The sequence below is a fragment of the Salminus brasiliensis genome, chromosome 7 (genome assembly GCF_030463535.1).
Source record: "Salminus brasiliensis chromosome 7, fSalBra1.hap2, whole genome shotgun sequence".
NCBI lineage: Eukaryota > Metazoa > Chordata > Actinopteri > Characiformes > Bryconidae > Salminus > Salminus brasiliensis.
In genome coordinates, this window is record NC_132884.1 from 27,498,012 (window position 1) to 27,521,970 (window position 23,959).

Below are 23,959 nucleotides of genomic sequence, written 5' to 3' on the forward strand. Positions count from 1 at the left end.
GTCCATGCCTTGATGGGTCAGATCTGTTTTTACAATGACAGCCTTCAATGTTATAGCTGTGTACGTCTGTATACCGGTGTACCATCAGTGTTGTTTTATAATATAGCTGCCTCACATTAGACTTCAATAGGCCTGTCCATTATAATCAAGGTAAACATTAAGACCTGGTTTATCAAGCCCAGTTTAATTCATAGCCAAGCCGAGAGCAAACAGATTACTGAAATTTAATCCACGCATGATAAAACTGGACCTAAATGAGCTGACTGAGTTAGGGTCATGCAAGTAATATATTAGGATCTCAGGGGCTAAACTGGATAAAGGAATTACAGCTTACATTGCTGCACACTGAACTCACTGCCAACCTCAACACATTTCACAAGCTTTGTGAAATGAGGTTAGCCATGTTTGGCAGTAGCATACAGTCTGAGTATCGAGGTGTTATATAATAGTGTATAGTTTGGTAGTAGACTTGCTTTTGGGCAATGTCATTTCAGTCTGCACGAATGACCCCTTGTAATTCCCTGAACCCACTGATATTCACGTGCAAAGGCCGAAACAAGGTTGGAACAACTTTAAAACTTTCAAAACTGGCTTTGAAATGATGTGATATCTGACAATCAAGACAATTGAATGCTACGAGATCATGTCAGTGTCAGCTTACTACTCGACTGGGTAACAGAAGGAAAGTTCTGCCTAAGGAAATGTTTTGGAGTCAAGTGGTGCTGTTTTCTGGAGCGGAGAAGATCATTTTGAAAGCGCAGAGAACAGCCATTCAGACTGGCTTTAGCAAGCTGAGAAGGCCCTTGTATGGGTTTTTAGAGAGACCCATTTAAAGTGACTGTAAACAGAGGCAATGTGGTCTTTAGAGGCCTTCACGGAAGTGCCTGGTGGTCTAGTAATGGAGATCAATCATGTTAAAATATCAGATTCCATGTTCCCTTAGCTTACTCTTGATGAGCAGAGGTACACAATTTGTTTTAAAGGGCCAACACTCTGCATTTTCCTAGTATTTTTTTTACTTTAAGCGGGTTTATGCAGCAACGAGTCATAATTCATTTTAATATTATATTTTCGTTTTCCAATCTCTCTGTCCCTTTGAACTAAAGAGCCTGTGGTTACTGTGCTTTTTAAACTCATGGAAACTACCTCTGTTCTGCCTTCTATTGTGCTTCAATCAAAGGCACTCTGGCCTGAAACACTCTTGAATAACTTGAATGGGTGGGGGAACCTGCTGCAGACTGACTAAGCGGTTATATGTAAATGCTTTGGCCTATGTGACATCACAAAAACACAGCTCAATTCCCATATATGGACAATATGAACTGAGAAGCGTACACTTAGCATCTTACTGTAGAATCAACTGCAGTTGCTATGTGACTACAACTGCAGGATCATTAAAAACCCTGACATAATATTTAGTTTTTTTTTTCTTCAAGTTTATTGAAAAGGGGTCCATCTAAAAAAACAAACAAACAAACAAAAAACATATTGCCTTTTTCATTATGTAGTGTCAAGTAAAAATGATAATGAAAAAGGAAAGTTCTATTAAAAACAGGACGCATAGTTCATGCACATCGTTACAGTGTTTTCCATTGGCTGCTAAGAACACACAGTTCGTCATCTGAGGTCTTCCTGGAAGTAGTTCATGGAACGTATAAAGAAGCCAGTTGACTGCACAGATCTTGCTGCACTCCCTCTAAAACTACACAGAGGTACATATCGCACACATAAACGTGTGGAATCTGTGGCTCTCACTGCATCTCTCAAACCTGAGGACATGGACATACATTACATGTGGACACTGATAAACTCAGTTTTAACACAAGTGCAGGAGTAAAAACCTGAACGAATCTGAATCATGGATCCTTACAGACGCATACAAAAGATGAAGACACATTGAGACCACTGTCGAGAACAAACAGGATCCATCTGCACACACACACACTGGTGCAGAAGTTGGCACTGTAAAAGCATCAGCTTGCTGCAGAGGATTATTGCAGGTAAGTACTAGGGCTGCAAGTGCAGATGCATTCCAAAAGCAGAGCACAGGGTGTGTAGTATTTATGCAGGCAGGCAGGAAGGAAGATGATCTCCCCTAATCTATGCATTTGTAACACTCCAGTATGTTTTTCTGTACATATTCGGTATGTATTGTGAGGAGGCTGAGATGCATTTATGCTGATGTTAAAACCTCAAGCTAAACAAGGCTAAATAGAGGAATCACAAAGCAGAATTTCACATTCCCAAAGTTCAGTTCCAAGCCGTCCAATAGGAATGTCAGGACTGACTTTGAAACGAACAAGCCCTGACTCGTAAAAGGCCTCTAGGTCATGGTCCTGCCAGTCTGTATGAGGTTCTTCTGTAGCTGTCTGATTTGGCTCAAGATAGAAACCATAAAATTTAAATTTAAGTTAATCAATCACAATTTAATCAATAGTAAAAAAACAGTACTCTGATTCTGTCATTTGCGGTCTCAGTTGCTCTTGCACATGAAACATTGACTTGGTAAAGCAGGCATTTACTGCTAATAAGAAGACAACCATGGCAGTATAGGTGCTTGATCCAGACAGTCTGAATCCACACTGTCCCCTAGTGGCCACATGCTTTTATCTATTTTTGGAATCTCTAATATGATTGTAGCCCATTTAGCTTCTATTATTTCATAACATTCCTTTTTTTGTTTTACTTTCAAAGTGAGGATTGTGAAGTCTGCCTTAGCTTTAAAGCACATATTTAAAACAAAGAAACAAATCATGGGGGAACAGAACAGAAATTCTCATTAAGAGAATAATTAAGGAAAATAATACAAATGTGTCTTTATCTGGAAACAATGATAAAATACCACTCTGCACCGCGCAAGACATTTTTCTTTTTTAAAAACAAGCGAACAGAAAGGAGGACATGATGAGTCAAGCACGCTAACAAAGTAAGCGCAGCAAGAAAACAAGGAAGAGAATGTGAGAAAGAAAGAGCACGAGAGAGCATAGGAAAGCGACCTGCTACTGTTCACCCAAATCGTCAGACTCAAACGCTGCAGTTCTTATGCCTTTATTTATTTGCATAACCATAGGAATCAAGGACGTCACTAATCAGCAATTCCATAACCCTTGAGACGAGCTACTATGTACAACCTAAAAGCAAAGGTTCTTTTTCGTGACCAGTATATACAGAAACACTGTTAGAAGGCCTGTCTGTACTGTGGAGTCAGTTTGCAGCTGAAACCCTGTTACTCAGAGCAGATGCAGAGGAACTGCTATGCTGAACCAGAGGGAAAGGCAGCGATTTCTGACGCACAGCCAGGGACAATATTTTTGGTGTCCCGTTTTGGTCTTCTGGGACCCTGCCTGATGGCTGGACCCCCGCTCTATGATGGCTTGACCCAATGGCCAGAGCAATCATAGGCTCCTCCTCAACAAGGAATCCTTGGAGTGTGTGGCGCTTCTGAGGACCGCCAGAGCGTGGCGGTGACAGACCAGTAGCAGTGGGTTTGAGGGACTGAGGCTGCTTTTTTTTTTTTTTTTTAAAGACTCATCACCTTTGCACTGCCGTCCTGGAGCCTAAAGCCACTTTTCCTCGACTGCCACCACGACCATAGATTGCAGCTGGGCTCCTCCCACTCGGCCCCCTGCCTGACCGCATTCGCTTGCCTTTGGCCTCAGGCTCTGAGTCACTGAGCTCCAGGTCAGGACAGTACCCGTCACTGTCCTGGTACGTCCTGGTGCCCCCTACTGGTCGCTCAGTGGCTGGTTTAGCACAGTTTGTCCGCTCTTTGCTGCTGACAAGTTTGCGGGCATTCTTCTCAGCGGTCCAGAAGTCCTCAGTAGTCCGTACCAGGCTGACTGTGGCCTCTTTGAAAGACCTGCCGAAGTGTTCTATGGCGGTTTTATGAAAACTGCCTGACTGACCCTTCCCGGAAACCTCATTGCATGTGGTCTGCTCAGAGGGAGTCTGGCAGGAAGTGTCTCTCTGAACTACAGGCTTCTCCATGATGCCGTTAGACTTCAGAAGACGGGGCCTGTCCTGCTCAGGCTTGTCCTTTCCATTGGACGAATGGCCATGGAGGGCGGCGTGCAATGCCAGAGGCTTCCCTGTTGGTTTGAGGGGTACTGGCGAAGCACTGATGGTGCTGCTGTCCCGCCGCGCTGCAGAGAGAAGGCCGTTGCTGCGCTCCTCCCTCCGAGCTCGGCTGTGGTGGAGTTGAGGTTTGCCCTGCCCGACACCCGTGCCACTGAGGTCATACACATTACTGCTGTTATCTGGGCACAGTGGACCATTTCCTGATTTGGTGCTGGTTTTGTTGTTGCCCAGTGACACTTTGGGCATTTTGAGTTTGAGGGTTATCCTCGGTGGTGGTCGGAAAAGCAGGTTTTCCACAGCTGAGGACACCGGGAGCCCTGCACAAAAAGATAGAATTTAAGAAGTGCATTTCTCTGTGTCTTACATTTGAAGGGGTCATATCAAACATTTTTCTTGTTCTTTTTAAAAAGCAGTCAGAGTTGAAACACTCCTGCAATACGGATGGGCGGAGATAAACTGCTCTAGGCTAAATAGGTAGACACATGTAAATAAGTTGGTTCTTGTGACATCAGAAAAACAGGGAAATCAAATTAGGCTGTTTTTTGCAGCCTAGTTTTCATATATGGACTAAAATAGTCTGTTTTGAAACCAACAATGTTTACATATTACTGTATGCAACTGTCACATAATAGTTTCTCTGAAAAAGAAGGAAATTCAGTCCCGCATGAAATAGGGCCATTACAGTAACCCTACAATGCATGCAACTGTTCTGCATGGCCCTGTAGGTTTCTTACCTGCAGACAGTTCTTGGTTTATGAGTTTGACATGAAGATTAAAGATCTGCTCCTGGGCTTTACTCTGAGACAGTTTTAGCTTTTCTCTCCGACTCACCATGTAGCATAGGTTTCTCACCTAAAAAATAAATATAAACAAAAGATAAGTCAATCAGACTGTTAGAAATCGGCTTATCAGAGTGTCTTTAAGACATCAATACCCACCCGCTCCAGGTCTTGCCGCAGGTGCATGAACATGCGCATGCGTGTGTGGATGCTGTCCTCCTGTGGTTGCAAGAGCAGGTTCTCCTCATCCTCTTTGGGTGGTAGCAGAGCTTTATTGAAGTTGGTCTTCCTCTTCAGCTTCCAGTACTGGTAGATAAAGTCCAGCAGGTGGAGGGGCAGCCCCAGATCCTGGGCAACCTCCTCAGGCTGCACCAACTTATAAAACTCCTCCTCCAGTTCCTGGAGCTTCTGTGCCCTCAGACCCACCTTTTCGGTCTCGGTGGGTTTGTGCCGGGCCGGGCTCAGGCCAGGCTCTCCGGTCTTAGACTTGCTGTGCTTCAGGCAGTAGGACTTGAACTTCACCTCGTCTCCCTCATCCAAGATGGTCTTCATTTCTAGGTTGTGCTCAAAGGCGCAAGTGACATGAAATGGAATGGTGCAGTTCTTTACTGAACACTGAAAGGCAAGACATTTGAGAATTAGATACTATAACACTCATGCTTTTACAAAATATAAACACAGTTTTGCAAACACAGAAGAACTTTTTCCACATCAGATCAAATATCAACAATTTGTGCTCAAATAGCCTCCTGATGCAAACTGGCAAGTAATACTGGAAAGCAGTACTGATCAATGGGACCAGGGGTCAGTGGGCAGATAATGAAGTAAATGGCCTGAAACACTAATAAACGTTTTCCTTTAAACCATGTTCATAATTATATGCCAAAAAGGTCCATAACTGGGGTATGAAAAACCAATACAACACGTTATGGCTCTATAATTTTACAGAAGCTTCTGAAAGCCAACAACATAAACCAAGTGCACTTTTCCCAGTTTGCACACTAATGTGCTTTCTTCACACCACAGTGCATCACACTCTCTCAGAGAACCTGGACAAAATAGTTGTCTTATTACATCATTTATTCACTTTCGTACTCTTAATGCTTAATTTTTACTTATCTACATCTGGACATCTCCAGTCTTACCTGTATGCAGGCTCCAGTCTTAAGCTTACAGAGGCTGCAGATCAAAGACCAGCGGCTAGGTGGAATGTGAGACACTTTGGTTATCGGCTCCATCCTCTCCGGGCAAGCAATGCTCACCTACGGACAAAAATAGCTCTTTACAAAAAACAGACATATATAAAGTATATAAACAAAGATATAAACAGACTTAAGCTATAAGATGCTTAAGTAATCAACAGATGCCATGTCTGGTCTGTTTCTGGCTGAACAAATCCTCAAGTTTTAAACTACAGTAATGAGGTTATCTACTTAGCTTTGTATGAGTGCTTTTAACTATTAGTCTCCCTAAGCAGAAGGTTCACCTCAGGTATCCAGAGGGCACAGCTAACGTGTGCCCACTTTGTGCCCGCTCGTGTAGCTTTCATAGCGCCTCCCTTTTTGGGACACAGAATGCACTGCGGGTCGATGCCAAGCACACAGGTTCTGCACAGCCAGTTTCCATCTGGAACCTTCACAATGCCATAACAAGCCTAGAAACAAACAGATTTTACATTAGATTACAAAATAAATGGAACTTCAACACTGAAAAATGTTTTTGGACTTCTGGAACATATGTTTGCCTTTAAAGTTAAAGCACAACTTTAGTTAGTTACAAATATTAGTAAATTACAAATATCTTGTGCTTTATTTACTTAAATACAATGTAAAAGAAAGCCTGTTTGGCATACACTGAACAAAAGTACAACTCCCAAACTTTTGGTTAGAGCACTCCAGTCATTCCACTTCCCAGTCAACACAGACCTTTTCATCTCAAAAACATTCCACAGCCCTAACCCCTCCTATTGTTTGCCAACATGGCTCTGATCAGTAAGGCTTAGTGAGCTAGCTTGCAAAGCAGAGACATGGATGCAACATTGGTTCACTTATTGGATTCACCTACTGTTTAAAAACAGACACTTGTAGACTGCAAGTTTGGGTAAGCTAAATAAATAAACTTCAAATCTATTCAAATTGCATTTAATACTGGAATATAGCAAGGTGATGCATTCTTTTTTGTACGGTTTTCAGCAACTGCTAAACAGAACCCCTAATCACAGGGTCACTTGTTCTGCCCCGGACATGACTTAAGGTGACCTAATGGTTTCCATGCAAATCTAAACTCAACCTTTGTGAGACCAGAAATAAACCCTGCTACTGGATCCCACCGGATCCTACTGGATTCTCTTAACTGGCTAAGAGGGTATAGCAGAAGCAACAGACAGCACAAGCAGGTAATCCAGCCTCTCCAAGTTTCACTCAGTTCTCACCTGGTGCACGCAGATGTTGCACTTGTCACAGAAGACCATATCATTTCCTTCCTCGCTGTCAGGCGAGCGGCACACGTCACAGATGACGTCCTCATCATACTCAATGCCAAGCCCTTCTTCAGTCTCTATAGCATGGTTCATGTTGTCATGACACTTCCTTTCTAGAGCCTCCATTGCGCGCTCCATGGTCAATTCATCCATATACCCTTCCCCTGAAAGAAAACAAACAAACGCACAAAGAAAATATCGTAAATAGAATTCTACTCGTTGGAAACACCAAATGCAGGAATATTCAAATCCCTTGTATCTCACAATCAGTAACTTTGCATTAGAAGGAAAAATTGTCTTTATGTAATTTTAAATGTTTTTTTTTCAAATGTCATCCTGATTCCATCAAACATGAAATGTTTACCCCAATCAATAGGTGCAAAGAAAATAACCAAAACAATTAACAGCATTGCTGCATTTATAACAATGAACCAGTCAACAGCTACTGGTACTCATGTTTAACTCCGGTTTCATGTAAACTGTGCTCTCAACTGCTGTGAAAACCTAGAAATCTCTTACCCATTTGACCCAGCTCCATGTTGAGCTCTTGTAGCCAGTACAGGTCCATATCGTCCAGGTCATATCTGCACATGGCCTCAGCCAGCTCTTTAATGTTCACATAACCAGTCTCAGTGGAATCCTGACTCCAGCACTGGATATACTTCCTCTGTCTGGAGAACAGAATCTCCTTCGGCTTCTCTGCTATGGTCCTGTACAGAGGGTCACCGTTCAGTTCATCATACTGGGCATACTGGTAAACGGCTAGACTGAAAGTATGACTGACATGTTTGCAGTGTAGAAAAAGGCAAAAGAAGCGGTTAGGCTACAAGCTTTGCATACCAAGCCAACTATGCTATGAGATTGGAGACTGAAAGAAAAAGAAAAACTGCAATAGAAACCAGTACAAGAGGAAAAGAGGACACGAGAGAGAGTGCGAGCAAGCAAGAGCGAGACACCTACCTTACAGACGGCTGGGGGATGGTATCTGGACAGGCTAGCACCTGTACACCTTTCTCCCACTCTTGCCTCCATGTGTCAGCCAGCAAGTAGTAGTCCTCTGGAGAGATGTGATGAGAGTCTGGCAGCTTCATGGCACTGATCAGGTCTTTTCTAAACACCTGTGAAAAAGAATTGAACATATTTTATTAAGACGAAATTGTTTAGCATGTGTGCCACAGTGATGTACAGATTAGACAAACTTGTATGGGAATTGTGGGATGGTGCCAATGTACAGCATTTGATGCATTTACACTACATGGACAAAATTATTGAGGCACCTGTTTATTTACTGTTTCTTCGGAAATCAAGAATTTTGGAGCATTGAGATTGCATTCAGCAACAAAAGTGCTAGGGAGAACTCATTCAGTATTAAATCAAATCGTTGCCACACAAAACTACAGACACAACCAAAGCCTTCAAATTCCAAAACACATGACATTTACCTCTGCTGGCTTTTTCTGAGCAGAGGCGGGGGTTCCAGGTTTGCTTCCATACTTGTTTGAAGAGAAGGAGGTGGAGGGGGCTTTACCAACAGAGGAGAAAATGGAGAAAGTGACAGGCAATTACAACAAAGTATTATAATGACCTCAAATGGACATTCGACAAAATCTTCAAAAAATCTAAAATCAGTGCATGCCCAGCTTTACTCACCTTCATTGTCTGAACTGTCACTACTACTTGAAGTCCTGAGTCGTTTCATCCTGACGTATCCTGAGGGGACACAAAGGGGGGGGGGCCCCGGAAAGACAAAGTGAGGATTATGTGATTTCTGCCACTTCACTTTGTCTGCCTAAAATCAACGCTACTCTGCGCGTTTTGACTTAACTTACTAAAGCTACATGACAAGCTTCTTTTAGACTTTCTAGAAATCAACTGTCCTACATAGATTTATAGACAAGGGCTGCTTGAAGCACAGCTCAGGTGAACAGCAACTGAACTCTTCAATGTGTCACTCACCATAAAGTTCAAGTCGTAGAGCATGCTAGATTACTCCTCAGGCCTGCTCTCGTCACCCACCTCTCATCCCTGTAGAACATACAACAAAACAGACATCAAAAGGTGAGATGCAAGAGGTGTGACTGGTGGGTAGTGGGAGCAGGGGGGGGGTGGGTGGTGGTTATGGAGGGAAACAGGATTATATGTTACCCTGACGTTGAGCGTGCACTGATTTAACATGCTAAGGAGGCCCGACTGAGAGGCCTCCTTAAATAAATATTAACTCAGCTCAGCCTGCATATGTTCGCTCACGCACACACCCATAAAATAGCTTAGAAGATTGCCCGTTTCTGCACAAACAAAATGAGCACAATTTTCAGCACACGTCCAGAGATTCATAATGTACAAAAAAGGCAGGTAAACGCTGGAGACAGGCACACCCACAGAGTGTGCGATATTGCAGCAGACATATTTTAGATCTGTAACATGCCAATTTGTGTGCTAAACAGTGTCAAAAATCTACTTCATCTAGTGGTTAATTCAGTATAGTGACAGGTAGGGGTGAAAGAAAAAGTATTGCAATATTATTTTTGTTCAATACTGTACCAATTCTCAAAAACAGTATCAATTTTGTATTAATAGTTTACTTGCAAATCGTCATGGCAGACAGTGGTTGATTTTGTGTTCAAGTCCACACAACTAGCTAGCAGTGCTCTACTTAGTCTTTAGATCCAACTCTTCTAAATGCATAAAGTGAATGTATCCGTTATTTAGATTTTATGAATATGATTTAGCATTTTTCCCAAAATTATAAAAAAAAAAAAACAAACAAACAAAAAAAACAAAACACAAATTGTCTTGTTTACAGTATGGCAATATACTGAAAGCCCTCTACCATGATCCGTAACATTTAACACCAGGTTTTTCAATACACGGCCCTACTGCCAGGGGCAAGGGGCATTCTTTGTTTATTGTAGTTAACTCCGATTGGTTATTTGGTCTGTATCCCGACTCAACCTGACCCTGGCAGTACTCTCCCATTTACTCTCAGCTTCTTAGCACTGCCGCTATAAATACCAGAGACAGGAAGCAGCAGGAGCAGACCTCAAAATGGAATCTGCTCGCCTTGCAGAGTGCAAAACCCAGAGATAAAGCTGCCTCCTTACAGTGACAACTAGAAGACATATCCCTTCACTACATTAAGAGGCAAGGCAATACTTAATTCAGCATCACATATAATACAGCAAGAGGAACAAAAAAAAAGGAAGGAAATTATTTGCAGCTGCAGTTCTATATTTTTAAGATGAAGATTCGGTACTGAGCAAGGGTGAGCAAGGGTAAGCAACAGTTGGCTGCTGGGGATGTCAGCCCAACATCCCTCAGCAGGATCTTTAACAACAGCAAGATCTGCATGTTAACTAAACTTTTTGTTAGGACTCCACAAACAAATTTCAGTGACTGAGATGAATACACAGTGATAGACCGGACGCAGGATTTGACTGGCATTGGTCATGGAGAGGCAAAGTAGCACTGTTACCATTGTAGCCTTAATAAAATGACACTATTCCTGTAGTGTTTACGTCAAGAACATAAATACAACCACAAACTAAATACAATAGAGCTGGGCATCCTGAGGATATGGTGATACATCACATGCGTTTCTGAGTAGATTATCGGACAGTGTTACTAGTTAAAGAAAACTGAACTATTTAGTTCCAAAGAGAGTTAACTTAATCATGTTTTACAGCATTTTTTTGTCCATCCAATTGAACAGAAAGAGAGATTCTGCTACACTGAGTAAGTAATTCGCTCATTACAAACCGCTGACCCCTAGAATAGCCAAAAAGAGGTGAAAACAAATTAAGCAGATATACATAATAGACATTTTCGTTGGTTGTTGGTCTACAGAGAGAAAAATAAAAAAGTTCCTTCCTTCAGGGCCTTAACTTTAACATAGAGCTGTGGACACACTTCTGACAGTAACAAGCATGCTTGTGTCTTCCACTCCAGTTCCTTGAGGAGCACCTGCTCCTGATGCAAAGCCCAAAGAGTGGAGTAGGACTGCTGAGAGAGTTGCTCTGAAAGCTTGACATTCTTGCAAGTAATAGGACAAGTGTGAATATTTTCTCCGAGAGCGGTCCTGAGGTTTGTTTAGGACTGAACAGTCATTTTTAACAATCTCATGTTTCAGACGAAGGATATTGATGACCTGTGCGTTCCATCTGCCTCCGTAAAAACACTGCCAAAGCGATAGGACTCAAACTCACCACTGCCTGACAAAAGGGTGAAACCGTCAGTGGCCGACCCCTGGGAAGGGAGTCTCTTACAGGGGAGCACCTCTTTAAATCAGCTCACAGCAAAACTGGCTGACCTGTTGAATCTGAACAGTTAAAATATGCATGTAAAGAGTCTCCAAGCCTAACATTTAACAAGAAAATAACAAAACCTAACAGTATAACAAAACATAACGAGGAGAACCAGTGGCAACTGGTTGTACTGATTTACAGCATGTCTGAATAGAGCAGGGCAAACCCACATGGCTCCAACCCCCACTCTCTAAACACCAGCTACAGAACACAATAGCCTGCCCAGCCACACACAGTCTTACTCACCCAAACACACTAAATTAAGGAACTATGGAAAGCTGGGCTTCATCGCAACCTGCAGTGGAGCTACATGCCAAAACATGCCTGCCCTGTAATAAACTGCTGGATAGGGCCAGGACTCAATCTCAAAGAGTCGATTCTCCAATCCTCATCCCAGGCATTTAGGAATCTAGAGTCGACTCTAAAGCTTTGGGTTCAGTTCAACAAGGTTTAAGGGGTATTCTTGTCCTTCCCAAATTAAGACATCAGGGTCGATATTTTATTACTGCCAGTGGTAAAAACATTATTTAAGGCTGACAATCAAACCCACTCGCTTAAAGGGGGAGAGGAGGATCAGGTAAATGTCTAGTTAGTAGGTCCCCATTTCAACTAGGCTAACCTACATTTCTACATGAGTTGAACATCCCTACTGCCAGTAAAATCAACAAATGGCAAAAGCTGATTATCCTTTTGTATGATGTTTGTGTTACATTACAAATAAGCCTGCTCATTAGTTCACCTGCTCCAAGTGAAGTGCCGTTCCACTAACTGAGCCCGATAACAGTTCATCCTTGTCCACTGATGAAAAAGTGGCCCCATGCGTTGGGCCGGGACTGCGCATGCGCAAGGGGAACACAGCCCGTTCTTGAGGAAGGCGCACCGAAATTCTTTCTGAACTATTTCCTTTCACCGCCGAATCACTTCACTGCTCCTCACTACATAAAGCACACATTCATGGCAGACTTTTGCAACTGCGTCATCTCTCAACCAGTACTACTTATGTGGCTTAAGAAGTGTTCGGTTAGACCGTGATCCTCCAGTTTAGATAACGTGACGCTCAGAAGCTCGGGTCTCTGCTGGGGCAGCTAGCTAGCGGCCATGCAGACAGAGGGTTTCACACCGAACAAAGTTTCTTCGTTGGAAATGAACTTTACGATAACGTGAAAACATGACCCAGCGAGTCTCCGGATTCTGCAAGGTTGTCGTGACTGTGTTCAATGTTATCTTAAATTTGACTGAATTTGTTCAACTGTTTTTGTGGAGCGCAAAGCTGCCAGGCTAGCCTGAGTTAGCTAGCTAGCTAACGTTACCCGCTTTCCTGTTTGAGAAATAAACAAGCTCGACAGACTCGGGTCAACAGACCTGTAATGAAAACCGGGCAGCTTAGTAGACAGCTAACATGGCAGCGATCACCGCCAGAAGGCCTCTTCAGCCCAGTTTGAGCGCTTAGCATGAGGCAATATCGCCCTGCATTGCAGAATCGAGCTGCTTCGCCCTGCTGCTAGTTCAGGATGTGAGGCGGCCTTGGCGCCAAACTCGAGCCGCCCTACAGCCTTCAAAGCAGGCAGGAGCGAAGAGCGCCACGTTTAGAAACACAAGCCCGCCCTCGGTGCGCGTATAAAACACACTGGTTCTGAAAGCAGGGGAAGGGAACATGGTAGCTTTTTGGAGGAAGCAGTAGTGGCACCGGCATGTCGGTATTCCGTGTACAATCCTCGTTAAAGCGTGCAGTAGGAAGCAGGCCCGCTGCCTGGATCAACCTTTCAGCCCTAGCGCACACGGCGCTGGGAGAGACCAGCAGTATTGTTCGTGTAGCAGCCCTCACCTTAGATCCCACACCGACTCTAATGATCCACGCTCGGGCTAAAATCGCGGTATCCGCACTGCTCTTCAAACGGACACTTCGGACGAGCTGTAAAGAAAAGTATTGGTTGGCTTGGTTTAGTCTATTTCTGCTCCACACTGTCAGTCTCCCGAAGCTGCAATCTGCTATCCACCACCACCACGGCACAACAGCCCTATTGTACAGTGCGGGCCGCTGGGTCCTAAACCCCGCCCTCCGCTGCCATGCTGGGAGCGCCCATGCTGCTTTCTGTGTTCTGCTCTTAGGAGGGAAGCAGGTTTAATGATGACAGTATTACTTCTACTTCTCTGTGTCTTTGTGTAAATCGAGTACCCTTTTTTTACACAGCAAAAGGAGGCATGAGAAATCTTTTAACAAATTAATATATTGATAAATCACAGTTTACATTCATTTCTACAAAACTGCCTTATACAAATAAGAACCATTCAAATGTATAAAATCACATAGTGAGGCATTTCTCTCATTTGTACAAATACAACTGATTGTTTTTGGTCACAGGACTAAAAGTGTGCTCTTTAAGACATTCATACAAAACAACAGACAGCTTGAAAGAGACAATAGCTCCTTTGAGCAGTACATTCAATTACATCTGATTAATGATCAATCAACTTTTGATATTCCTTTCTTAACATTTCATAAATAACAGACAAACAGTTGATTTGTCCTCATTCTGATTGAGCAGAAAATTGTTGTTAAAAAAAGCAACATGAAAGCAGAATCAATAGAGTAGAACCCTCTGATCCAAAAAAGAAAGAAAAAGATATCCACAGTATTTCATAAAAAGAGATATTGGCTCCCACATATCAGGAATAAATTCTGATTTTCACATTGCCACATCTAGGCCTATTTACACACACTTGCACACACATATTGATAGGCTACACAAATATGTATGGGAAATGCATACCAGCAAAACAGAACATACTATTTCCAGTTATATATCTAAAAAAAACAACAACAGATGAATAAATATATTATTTAACCTATTTTTCAGCATGCCTGACAATGGCCACAGTGATTCTTAATTAGAGTCTGAAATCCAGATCCATGTGTGTTTTAGTCTAACGTTGTCTTACATTGCTCACACATGACTGTGTACAAACACAGTAAAATGGCATAAACGACATAACTTCTAATCTTCAAAAAATATTTTTTAGCAGCACTAATTACTTAAGTAAGGGTAAATAGTGGTTTAAACACCCTTCAACTTGAGAGATGCCAGTAGCTCTACATTCTCCTTATTACATTACTAGATTAGGAAAATTAACTCATTCTAATTCACAATACTGGAAGTATAAAATGTATAAAACAATTTCTTTTTCATGAGTTTCACAATCCCATCTGCATGTCAGCAAAGTTGAAAAAGTTGTCAACGTCCCGAGAAGCCGAAGTTTTATTCTCAGAAACGAAGACCTATGAATAAAGATGGTGGTAGAAAGTGTATTAGTTCAGTTTAAAGTATTCTGTGCAATAACTTTATCAGGTTACACATTCTGTCTGTAGTTACCTTTGTCCCACTGAAAACCTCATTGGCAATGCCTCTGCAGGCCTCCACTACACCATCTCCATTCAGCTCTAGGGCTACGACAGGACCTGCCGGCATAAAGATTATTTTCGGTCAGTAAACCAATACAGCCAGCTCAGAAGAACACACAGATACAGTACGGTTTCCATCTTTCAGCTCTATACTTAACACAAGAGTATACGTTATAGTCCAGGACTTAAAGTGGGCCATCAGTGAAGGTACCATGTCCCCAGTGCAGTGATGCTTATAATGTTTAAAATTTACTGTGTAGATTTGGTGGTATGGTGGAGCCTAGTGCCCCACCAGTGACCTACAAACCGGGTTAATACAGCTGTGAAAGAGACACCACTTTATTTAAAAACTCCAGTTACCACCAGCTACAGATATCTGCTTTAACAAGAACAAAACTATTTAAACTGCACAAAGAAATATATACACTCGACAGCATAGTAGTGCACAGGAAGGGGGAGGGTGTGTAAGAGGTGAGGGAAGGGGGCACCTCTAATCACACTCATTTTACAAAATGTCAATTTTTGTACAAACATTACTTTGTATAGATAATTTCCAATGTACCCAGACATCTATACAAAAGCCTATATTACCATTCCACCATTTGAAATCAGTGTTTTCTATGACATTAAAACTAACTGGTTGCAGAAAACTGTAGAAAATGATTGTAATATGTTAATCACAGGTAACCTATATACTGTGCAGTTCTAAATAATCATCAGGAAGCTACAAATATGTAAAAGAAATAAGACGTTTTAAGAAGCAGACACAATTGTATTATTCTTGTTGTTCCCAAAAGACTCAAAACCTTTGGCACATACACTTAAGCAAAAAAAAAAAGTCTCTCTTACCCTTTGTGGTCCACTCAATTAGACCCTCCGAGTTGTTCTGGAACACTCTGTTCACGTCTTCAGGACGCATGGAGACCTCTTTGGTTTGGATGAGTGTGAAACCCTTGGAAGTAATCTACAGTCAGACAGAATAAAGGACACACAACATTACAGAAAATACATAGAAATCATTTCCATCCCACCCTACACGCTGTGGCACTCTGTGGTAACCTCACTGAGTATTGTTTGGTTTCACGTTCCTATAGCAACTGTTAATTTGGGGATCTGACCACAGACAGAATCATGATTCAAGAAAAGGGAAGGACTTCCTATTTGCCTAATACTACAAAAAACTACCACACCCCTGACAAAACACATTACTGATTCAGAGTTTGAATAGCAAACAAGTTCATTACATTCGCGCATACATTCAATAAGCAATAATACTGTATAATAACAGATATATTTATAGTACAATTATATTTATAGTATAGATAATAGTAAAGTAGAAATATGTGTGATTTCAATATTGTTATCCATATTAATATAATGTAGAAACCACAAAAATCATCAATGACAACTGTTAATAAAATTGAAATGCTTCTCTAAATCTTTATTTAGACATTGCAGTTGAGGTTTGAAACCTCCGTCATGACACTTCCTGTTCTTGTAACAGTGTTATAGCAAACGTCTCATGACCATTTACATCTATGTTGAAAGTCAACCATCCAGCCCCAACTATCAGTAAAAATTACACTTTTTTTTTTACAAAATGGTTCCTGGAAAAAAAGTGTGTTAAAGCACACTAAATACGAATGTAACTAAAGTAACCCACTTCTCCTTTTTAAAAGGATCTCCCTGGGCAGGGTAAGCGCAGAAAACTGATTTCATTTCCCATATATTTGGTAAATTTAGCTTTTAGTAACGTTTTACATCAGAGAACAAAATGACACATCAGACAGGACAGAAAAAGGATATGAAAGTTTCCCAGAGCAATATTTTAAATAAATATTTTACAGTTAACTTCAGGAATCAAGGAAATAACGTGATGAAATGAGTACCACCACAGACCTCGATCCCCAAACTGGGCTAAGAACATCATACTATACCAATAGAATTTTTGGGCAAGACTCTCAATGCTATGCTTAATAAACATTATATTATAAACATTCTCTTATATAAATACAATTACCAGTAAAGGTACTTTAAATGGTTCTTTGAGCAGTGCCATAAATGAACAACATTTGGTTCCATAAAGAACCAAGTATGTATTAGAGATGGGAGTGTGAAGATTTTACTAGCCCTAACATGCTATGATTAACTTGCTTGTTGCTCTGAAAAAAAAAACCTCTGCAAAACACCATAAATGTTGAAATTTAAAGATTCATTCATGATATACATACAACGTTGTTATGATGCCATCAGACAAGCACAGTGTGTAATATTTGAACATATAATGTATCACAATAACTATCATCATATTGCCCCACCCTGCAAAAACTACGATATTTCCCTCCAGACATTTCCTCTCACCTCGTCAATGAGCTTGCGAGCGTTGGCTATGGTGTAGTCTCCAGCAAAGAACACAAACAAGCAGGACTCCTCACTGTCCTTACGCCTCCCACCTTTAGTCATGGGCACAATACTCCGGTTCACATCAGCAGAGATACGTACAGACTTGAACTCCGACTCTGAATCAGGAGGAGGCACATACTCCAACACCGCAGCATCCTCTGGCAGTAGGCTCCAATTGGTTTCTCCAGAGACAGGCGTGAAGTCATGTATATTGCTCCAGTTGTTGTTGAAGATGCTCAGACCTGCGTCCTTGAAGTGAAAGGCCAGGTCAGGATAATAGTACTGGAAGCAGCCAAACTTCATGCTGGTGGACGACTCAATAATAGGCTGAGTGGCACAACACAAAAAGACATCCATCTTCTTGCAGTCCCTTGTCCGGAACTGCTGGCAGGCCACCACGCACTTAATGTCTTTGCAGTCTCGGAAGAACACGCTGCCTTTGACTGGCCCAAGCACTATGTGACAGTTTACACAGTCGTCAATGGTCACTGTTGCCGAGTGGTCAAACACAAAGATGTTGCAGTTCTCACAGTCCTGAATGACAAACTGCTGTCCGTTCAGTTTCCCTGGCAGGCGTCCCACGGTGGCATCCTTTACACCAGTCAGCATGAAGTCTTTGGGATCAACCTGCGTGACGAGAGACAGTTTTGGGAGATGATTCTGAGAGGCTTAGATAAATGATATTCCACTTTCATGAGGAAAATGAAGGAAAAGTAAAAGTAAATGAAAAATATAACAGGTGTCCAAAACTGGAGAAAATGGGAACCTTAAAACAACACCAAAACGGTCCCCATCAGATAAACAACCACTGTGAGAAGACAACTCTACACTTTGGGTCTGAAAGGATGTGTAAATGTCAAGAAGCCCTTACTGAGAAAAGGAAGCAGACATACAAAATACATTAAACAAAGAAGCTGCTTGTGTTCAGAACACAGCACACTGGACTGAGCAGCCCAGAGTCCAGACCTCAGCATCATGGTGCGAAGCACAAAACACAGAAATCTTCCCAGACTAACTTTCACATGAGTCATTTCTGCTTAAGGGGCTGTTTTGATTGCAAATGACATAAATGAAGGGAGGCCTCTGATTGTCGGACATTCCTGGTGGTGTGTCAAATGAAGTCGTTGACGACTTTGAATTAGCATGCATCTCCAATAATCGGGCTCTGTCTTGATGTCGTGAGGGCGTGATGAGCTAGGGTGACTTCAGACATATATAATGCAAGGCTGCTGTCACTGCTAACTGAATAACAGCTGTCAGAGCGCAACAAAAATGCAGCTCTCCCACCCTCCACCCAGGCTGGATCCATCAATCAGTCCCTGACATACTGTTAAACTGTCTTTCCAGCAGTGGTTCCTAGGTCTGGTCCTGGGACACGTCTCACGTCCTACATGTGGTGTTGAAGAGTGTTAAAGCAGGGGAAACACCAAAATGGTAAGGGTGACGGTTTCTCCAGAGCCAGGGCTTAAGCCAATGTTCCCCAGCTCCAATCCTGTAGTCCACTACTGGCTTATTAGGGCATTTCTTTTCTGCTCTCTGATCAGTTTGGACGTTGAAACCTCGCCTACACAGCTGGACCTTAGAAAAACCTGGTCATCCAGTCCTGCTGTAAAGGAAGGGGACCTCCATGGCCTCGCTGTTCACCAGCTAATCCGCACACAGCTATCTGGAGAGCTGCCACACGAACAAGTTACATGTCGCCTCTAAGCCGATAAGACGCCCCTTATAACCTTATAGTTTATATTAGCTACTTCTGACACACCGCGGTAGAGAGCATGTCGATGCGGCCAGTTTAATGGAAACGCCAGTAGAAACTGGCCACCTCAGCTCGGCGTGACCAGCACGGACTGCAAGAAGTGAACTGAAAGTCGGCCAGTGAGGGTTTAACTCATAAGACAAACAAGACAACGTTACTGATCTGATCTGATCTGATCTGATCTGATCTAAGCAGCCGGAGAGCCGCAACCCGCATGTGAGCCATAGTGGGTCACTGCCGCGCCCACCCTTCCCTTCTCCTGCCCTCTTCTCTATGCTACATTACTATCCGTTTTTCTTTGGACACAGGCTAGCTAGCTAACTTTATTAGGCTAACGGACCCAGCTAAGCCTCGGTGTCTTGGTCAGCTGGCGTCTTACCTTCTCCCGTTTGTCCCAGCTGTATTGTTTGGGCGCTGCTTGGTCGGTGCCGCTCGGCGCGGCGCTTTCAGCCACGTTATTGCCCGTGGCGTCCTTCTCCGCAGCGGGCACGGTGGGCTCCTTGACAGGAGATTTTCTCCTGGATTTTTTGGAGAAAAAGCACCCCATTGTCGAGTATTAGCTAGCTACCTATCGAAGAGACGACGGAGGCTCGCGGTCAGATAAGAAGAGGCACCGACTACAGCAGAGCGCAACTCCTCGAGTGAAGACAGATATCTTCGTTGTGCTCCTAACAAATCACTAAACACTACGCAAACAGATACAAGACGAGTTTCCCGTTTCCTTCCACCGAGAGGTAGCCAATCAACACCTAGCGCCGTGTTACTCAGGACTCCGCTCTCAAGAGCTCTGCTCCCTGGCTCCGTCCCAATTTGCGCCCCGGGCCCTAAAGCTCGCGTTCAGCGCCGCTCTTCGGTGACCTGGAGAAGGGAGCATGTGAGCGCATGAGGGCTTATGGGTTAAGTGTGAAAGAATTGGGACGCGCCGCGTGACATCACTCGTTGCGTGGTTACGGCTCCCTGTTCTGACCAGCGGTTTCACTGCGCTAAAAATAATGTGCAATCTTTTCTTCATTTGAACATTACCAGCAGCAGATCGCCAGATTACAGCAGAGGAAGACACACTACAAGCAGCCTGTTTTTAGATATGAATTAATAGACTAGAAACCTATACTGAAACTATTCTTTGTCACCTACATAGCTTCTACTTCTATGGACATGTAGTTATTTGTAATTATTAATTTATACATTAATACATGTTCCATTTACAAACTTTTAGTAACATATTTAAAATGTGAAATACTGTATATATATATATATATATGCAATTTTATATAATTTCTATTACTTTATAAACATGTATAAACATCTTTCTGACTAGTTCTATGTCATATTGGTGTGATGTAAAGAAATCCTATACCACCTTTTACAATTATTTTTTTATTAAAAGAGGGACTTTGGAGGGACACCTTTTAGAAGCTGTATGGAACAACTGAAGCACAGTGTAATATATGCCCTGTCTTGTGTAGTACAATAGTATTTTCACTCCCATATAATCATACTTGTGCAGGAGCCTATTCTATATTGAAGTACAGTAATTGACTGAATTTATGAAGGAGATTGTAATAGGACTCTGTTACAGGACTCTTGTACTACTTTTATTTTTCCATTAGAAAATCCTATTTTATATAAAAATAGCTATATCCTATTTATTGTTTTAGTGTAATTTTCCTTTAGTTTAATACTGTAAATAATCTGTGTTCTGTGTTTTTGTTACTTGTCATACGTGTTGCTCTCACCAAGACAAACTCCTTGTATGTGTAACATACTTGGTGAAATAAAGAGATTCTGATTCTGAAAACTGTTACTATCTGCTTTATGCTGATGACTGGGTGTTGGGAATATGCACAATAAGCCTATTTTGAGTTTAGTTCCTCTATTATATTGCTGTTTGTATCTGTCTGTAAATGACTGCAGTCATACCCTCTTTTGCCTGACAGAGGGCAGAACTAACACTCTACAGCACAAAAAACAGGAAGGTATGGACTGTAAGCCACTGCAGACTCAGTTGAGATTGCTACCATTAAGGGCAGATGACTGTAAGGGTTTATACTGGGATAAAGGTTCTGTTCCGCTCCATCTGCTGGAGCAAGTCATGAAACAGCTCATCAATTTGTTTCATTGATAAATTAAATGTCAAATTATTAACTTAATATATATATATATATATATATATATATATATATATATATATATATATATATATATATAGATAGATAAAGTACATATTCCACAATGTTTTACTAAAACTTTTGTAAATGAGTTGGGTGTAATATTTTCAATAATTATAAAAGAGCATGGTGTAATAAATGAAGTATTCTAACTGGATGAGGTTAGTATTATAGGATTATAACTATACTGAGAGATTAAGTAACATCTAGCAGACGAGAAAAGAGGCCTGCTAGCCAGCTAACACTATAAGCTACTAGTCCATTAATTCTTTCCTAATAATAGGCTGCTTCCTGGTCGTATCTTTACACACTTTGAAACCCAAGTCAACTACTGCGGTCAGCAGTGATCTGCATGTAGTAATAGTTAAATGCAGGAATAAGACTGGGCATCATTTGTTTACAACCGTTGCTGAGATAAATCTGTGCAATAGATTAGACGTGTAGACTGACTGTTCACGAGTATTCAAATGGACAAGATATCATTATGGAAAGATCAGATCAGGCAATAAAATCAAATGAAAACTAGACAAGATAGTTCTTAACTAAGTGGTAAGTGATTGGATGTCCAGGGTGAGAGGGGTCATCTGTAACCGTGCCAGTGCACCTAATGACTCTTCTCTTATATATGTCCTGAAGTGTTGGCAGAGTACACCTGATGACCCTTTCAGCTGTCCTAATTATGCATTGGAGTTTGGCTGCTGCTTATAATTGATGTGAGGATGGACGTAATGATCACTATACATTGCAATGATCACATTGAATTTCTTCAGCTGCCTCAAGAAGAACATCCTCTGCTTGGCTATTGAGAGCATGTTCTCCTCCCACTTCAGGTTCCTGGATATGCCGTTGTCTAGAAACTTAAGGTACTCCACAGTGGGAACCACAGAGCCATGGATGTTGTGCGAGAGTAGAGTGGAGGGGTTGTGTTTGAAGTCTACAACCACCTCAACAGCCTTTTGTGAATTCAGCAGCAGGTGGTTGTTACTGCACCAGGACACCCACTGCTCAACTTCCTCTCTGTAGGCACACTTGTCACTGTTATTGGTTATGAGGCCAATCACAGTGTCATCCACAGACATCAGGCTCTTCAAATATGGGCCCTTGGAAATTGGGTTGTTGGTGTGAAGACTGATGGGATATGGAACTGACAGTTCAGACAGTTCCGCACAGGTTTTAAAAGCTGAGCTTTAACCTCCTGAGACCCAGAAGGACCTAACAAGTATAAAAACTAAACTTAGTCTTTGTACAGGAAATCATTTTTGCAAAAAAAAACAATGTCCTCATATGAGCCAAAGGGTCAAAGTTTAAAAACATTAAGTATCATGGTGCAGAGAAGCAGAAATGTAATGTCCCCATATGAGGACGCAGGGTCTCAAGAGGTTAAACGTCCACAAACTGAACTCTAGCATAGGTCCATGGACTATCAACATGCAGTTCTCTCAGTATGTGAACTGCTAGGGGTCCAACAGAGGGTCTGTGATAGCATTATGGCTGGCAAGGACCAGGCACTCAAAGACGTCCATGAATTCAGATGTCAAGGCCAGCAGTTTGAGTTCCTGTAATGCTCCTGTTTGGAGACTTGTGAGAAACGGGAGAACAGAACAAAGTTTCAGTGGTTTTTTTGAAAATGTGTGAGAAAACTGGTGCTAGTTGTTTACAACAATGCTTTAGTGTGGATGGTAAGACAAAATCTGGGCCTAAAGCTGTTCTCACCTTTTGTCCCCTAAAAAGTCTTGTAACTTCCTGCTCATTGATGGTGAGATGAGCAGGGGACAGAGTTGAAAGAGTCAGGGTGGGAGAGAAGGGCCAAAGAGTGTACAGTACTTTGCACTTTCAAACCTGTAGTAAGACTCATTATGGTTGTCTGTGAGCTAGGAGTCATTCAGGAGAAGGGCCTAAAAGAGCATGGGCCTAAAACAGAGAACATGATTTAGCACTTTTAGCCAAGCTATGTTTGCTATCTGACCAGGGTCACTACAGATTTATGCATAGGTGCAAAGGCTTAACCTTGGAGGTCTGGGGCTGAATTCCCTCAGGATAAATAGATAGCCTCTAATACGAGTGCTCATCATGGTTGTTTAAAGCATAAAGAAATAGGTGTAAAAACCAGGTGCACCTATTCAGCTATGAGAATAATTGTTGTGTTTATATGATAAATAAGTCACACCATTGTCTAAACCATCATAATGAAGATGACTGTGTTAATGACAGTCTTACGAAGTCCAACGTTTTTTTGCAACATTAGCCTATTGTTGAGTGTAGAAGCAAACTTCAGACATCAGAACGTGTCTTGGCTGACCGACTCCATCTGGTGTAAGAGATATAATATGTTCATCTTATTTTTTGCCAAACTATTCCTTTCATAAAATGCTTTTAACACTAACATCAGATGGGAAAACAGGTTGTATTATGTATGTGCTCAAAGATGTAGGTGCTACTTTTTGTAATGCTTTGTTGCTAACTAACATGCTCTTGCTAAATGCACTTTTACAGTTTAATCTTAGTCAAAATGCCCTTTCCAAACAGGATTATGCATGGAATATGAGATCTCAGGCCCTGTCTCCAGTTTCACAAGTTAGAAAAGTAGAGTAAAACG

General features: G+C 41.9%; 2 protein-coding genes across 3 annotated transcripts; both read right to left on the reverse strand.

Annotated features, from left to right (window-relative positions):
- Nucleotides 1-1,441: 1,441 nt before the first annotated feature.
- jade3 (jade family PHD finger 3) lies at nucleotides 1,442-13,644 on the reverse strand. 2 transcript variants are annotated; one of them, XM_072684388.1, is made up of 12 exons: nucleotides 13,462-13,644; nucleotides 9,292-9,360; nucleotides 8,986-9,045; nucleotides 8,778-8,857; nucleotides 8,296-8,453; nucleotides 7,855-8,045; nucleotides 7,288-7,499; nucleotides 6,343-6,510; nucleotides 6,002-6,118; nucleotides 5,016-5,471; nucleotides 4,812-4,929; nucleotides 1,442-4,394 (listed from the first exon to the last, which is right to left on the reverse strand). In XM_072684388.1, exons 3-12 carry the CDS (start codon nucleotides 9,032-9,034, stop codon nucleotides 3,532-3,534), a joined length of 2,412 nt encoding a protein of 803 aa, XP_072540489.1. In that variant the 5' UTR covers nucleotides 9,035-9,045; nucleotides 9,292-9,360; nucleotides 13,462-13,644; the 3' UTR covers nucleotides 1,442-3,531. The 2 variants fall into 2 exon arrangements, with proteins under 2 accessions (XP_072540489.1, XP_072540490.1); XM_072684389.1 differs by lacking the exon at nucleotides 13,462-13,644 and adding an exon at nucleotides 11,538-11,574.
- A 204-nt stretch (nucleotides 13,645-13,848) lies between these two features.
- Nucleotides 13,849-20,025, reverse strand: rp2 (RP2 activator of ARL3 GTPase). Its single transcript, XM_072683055.1, has 5 exons — nucleotides 19,575-20,025; nucleotides 17,398-18,066; nucleotides 15,886-16,000; nucleotides 15,008-15,093; nucleotides 13,849-14,913 (listed from the first exon to the last, which is right to left on the reverse strand). Exons 1-5 carry the CDS (start codon nucleotides 19,740-19,742, stop codon nucleotides 14,830-14,832), a joined length of 1,122 nt encoding a protein of 373 aa, XP_072539156.1. The 5' UTR covers nucleotides 19,743-20,025; the 3' UTR covers nucleotides 13,849-14,829.
- Between the last annotated feature and the right edge of the window lie 3,934 nt (nucleotides 20,026-23,959).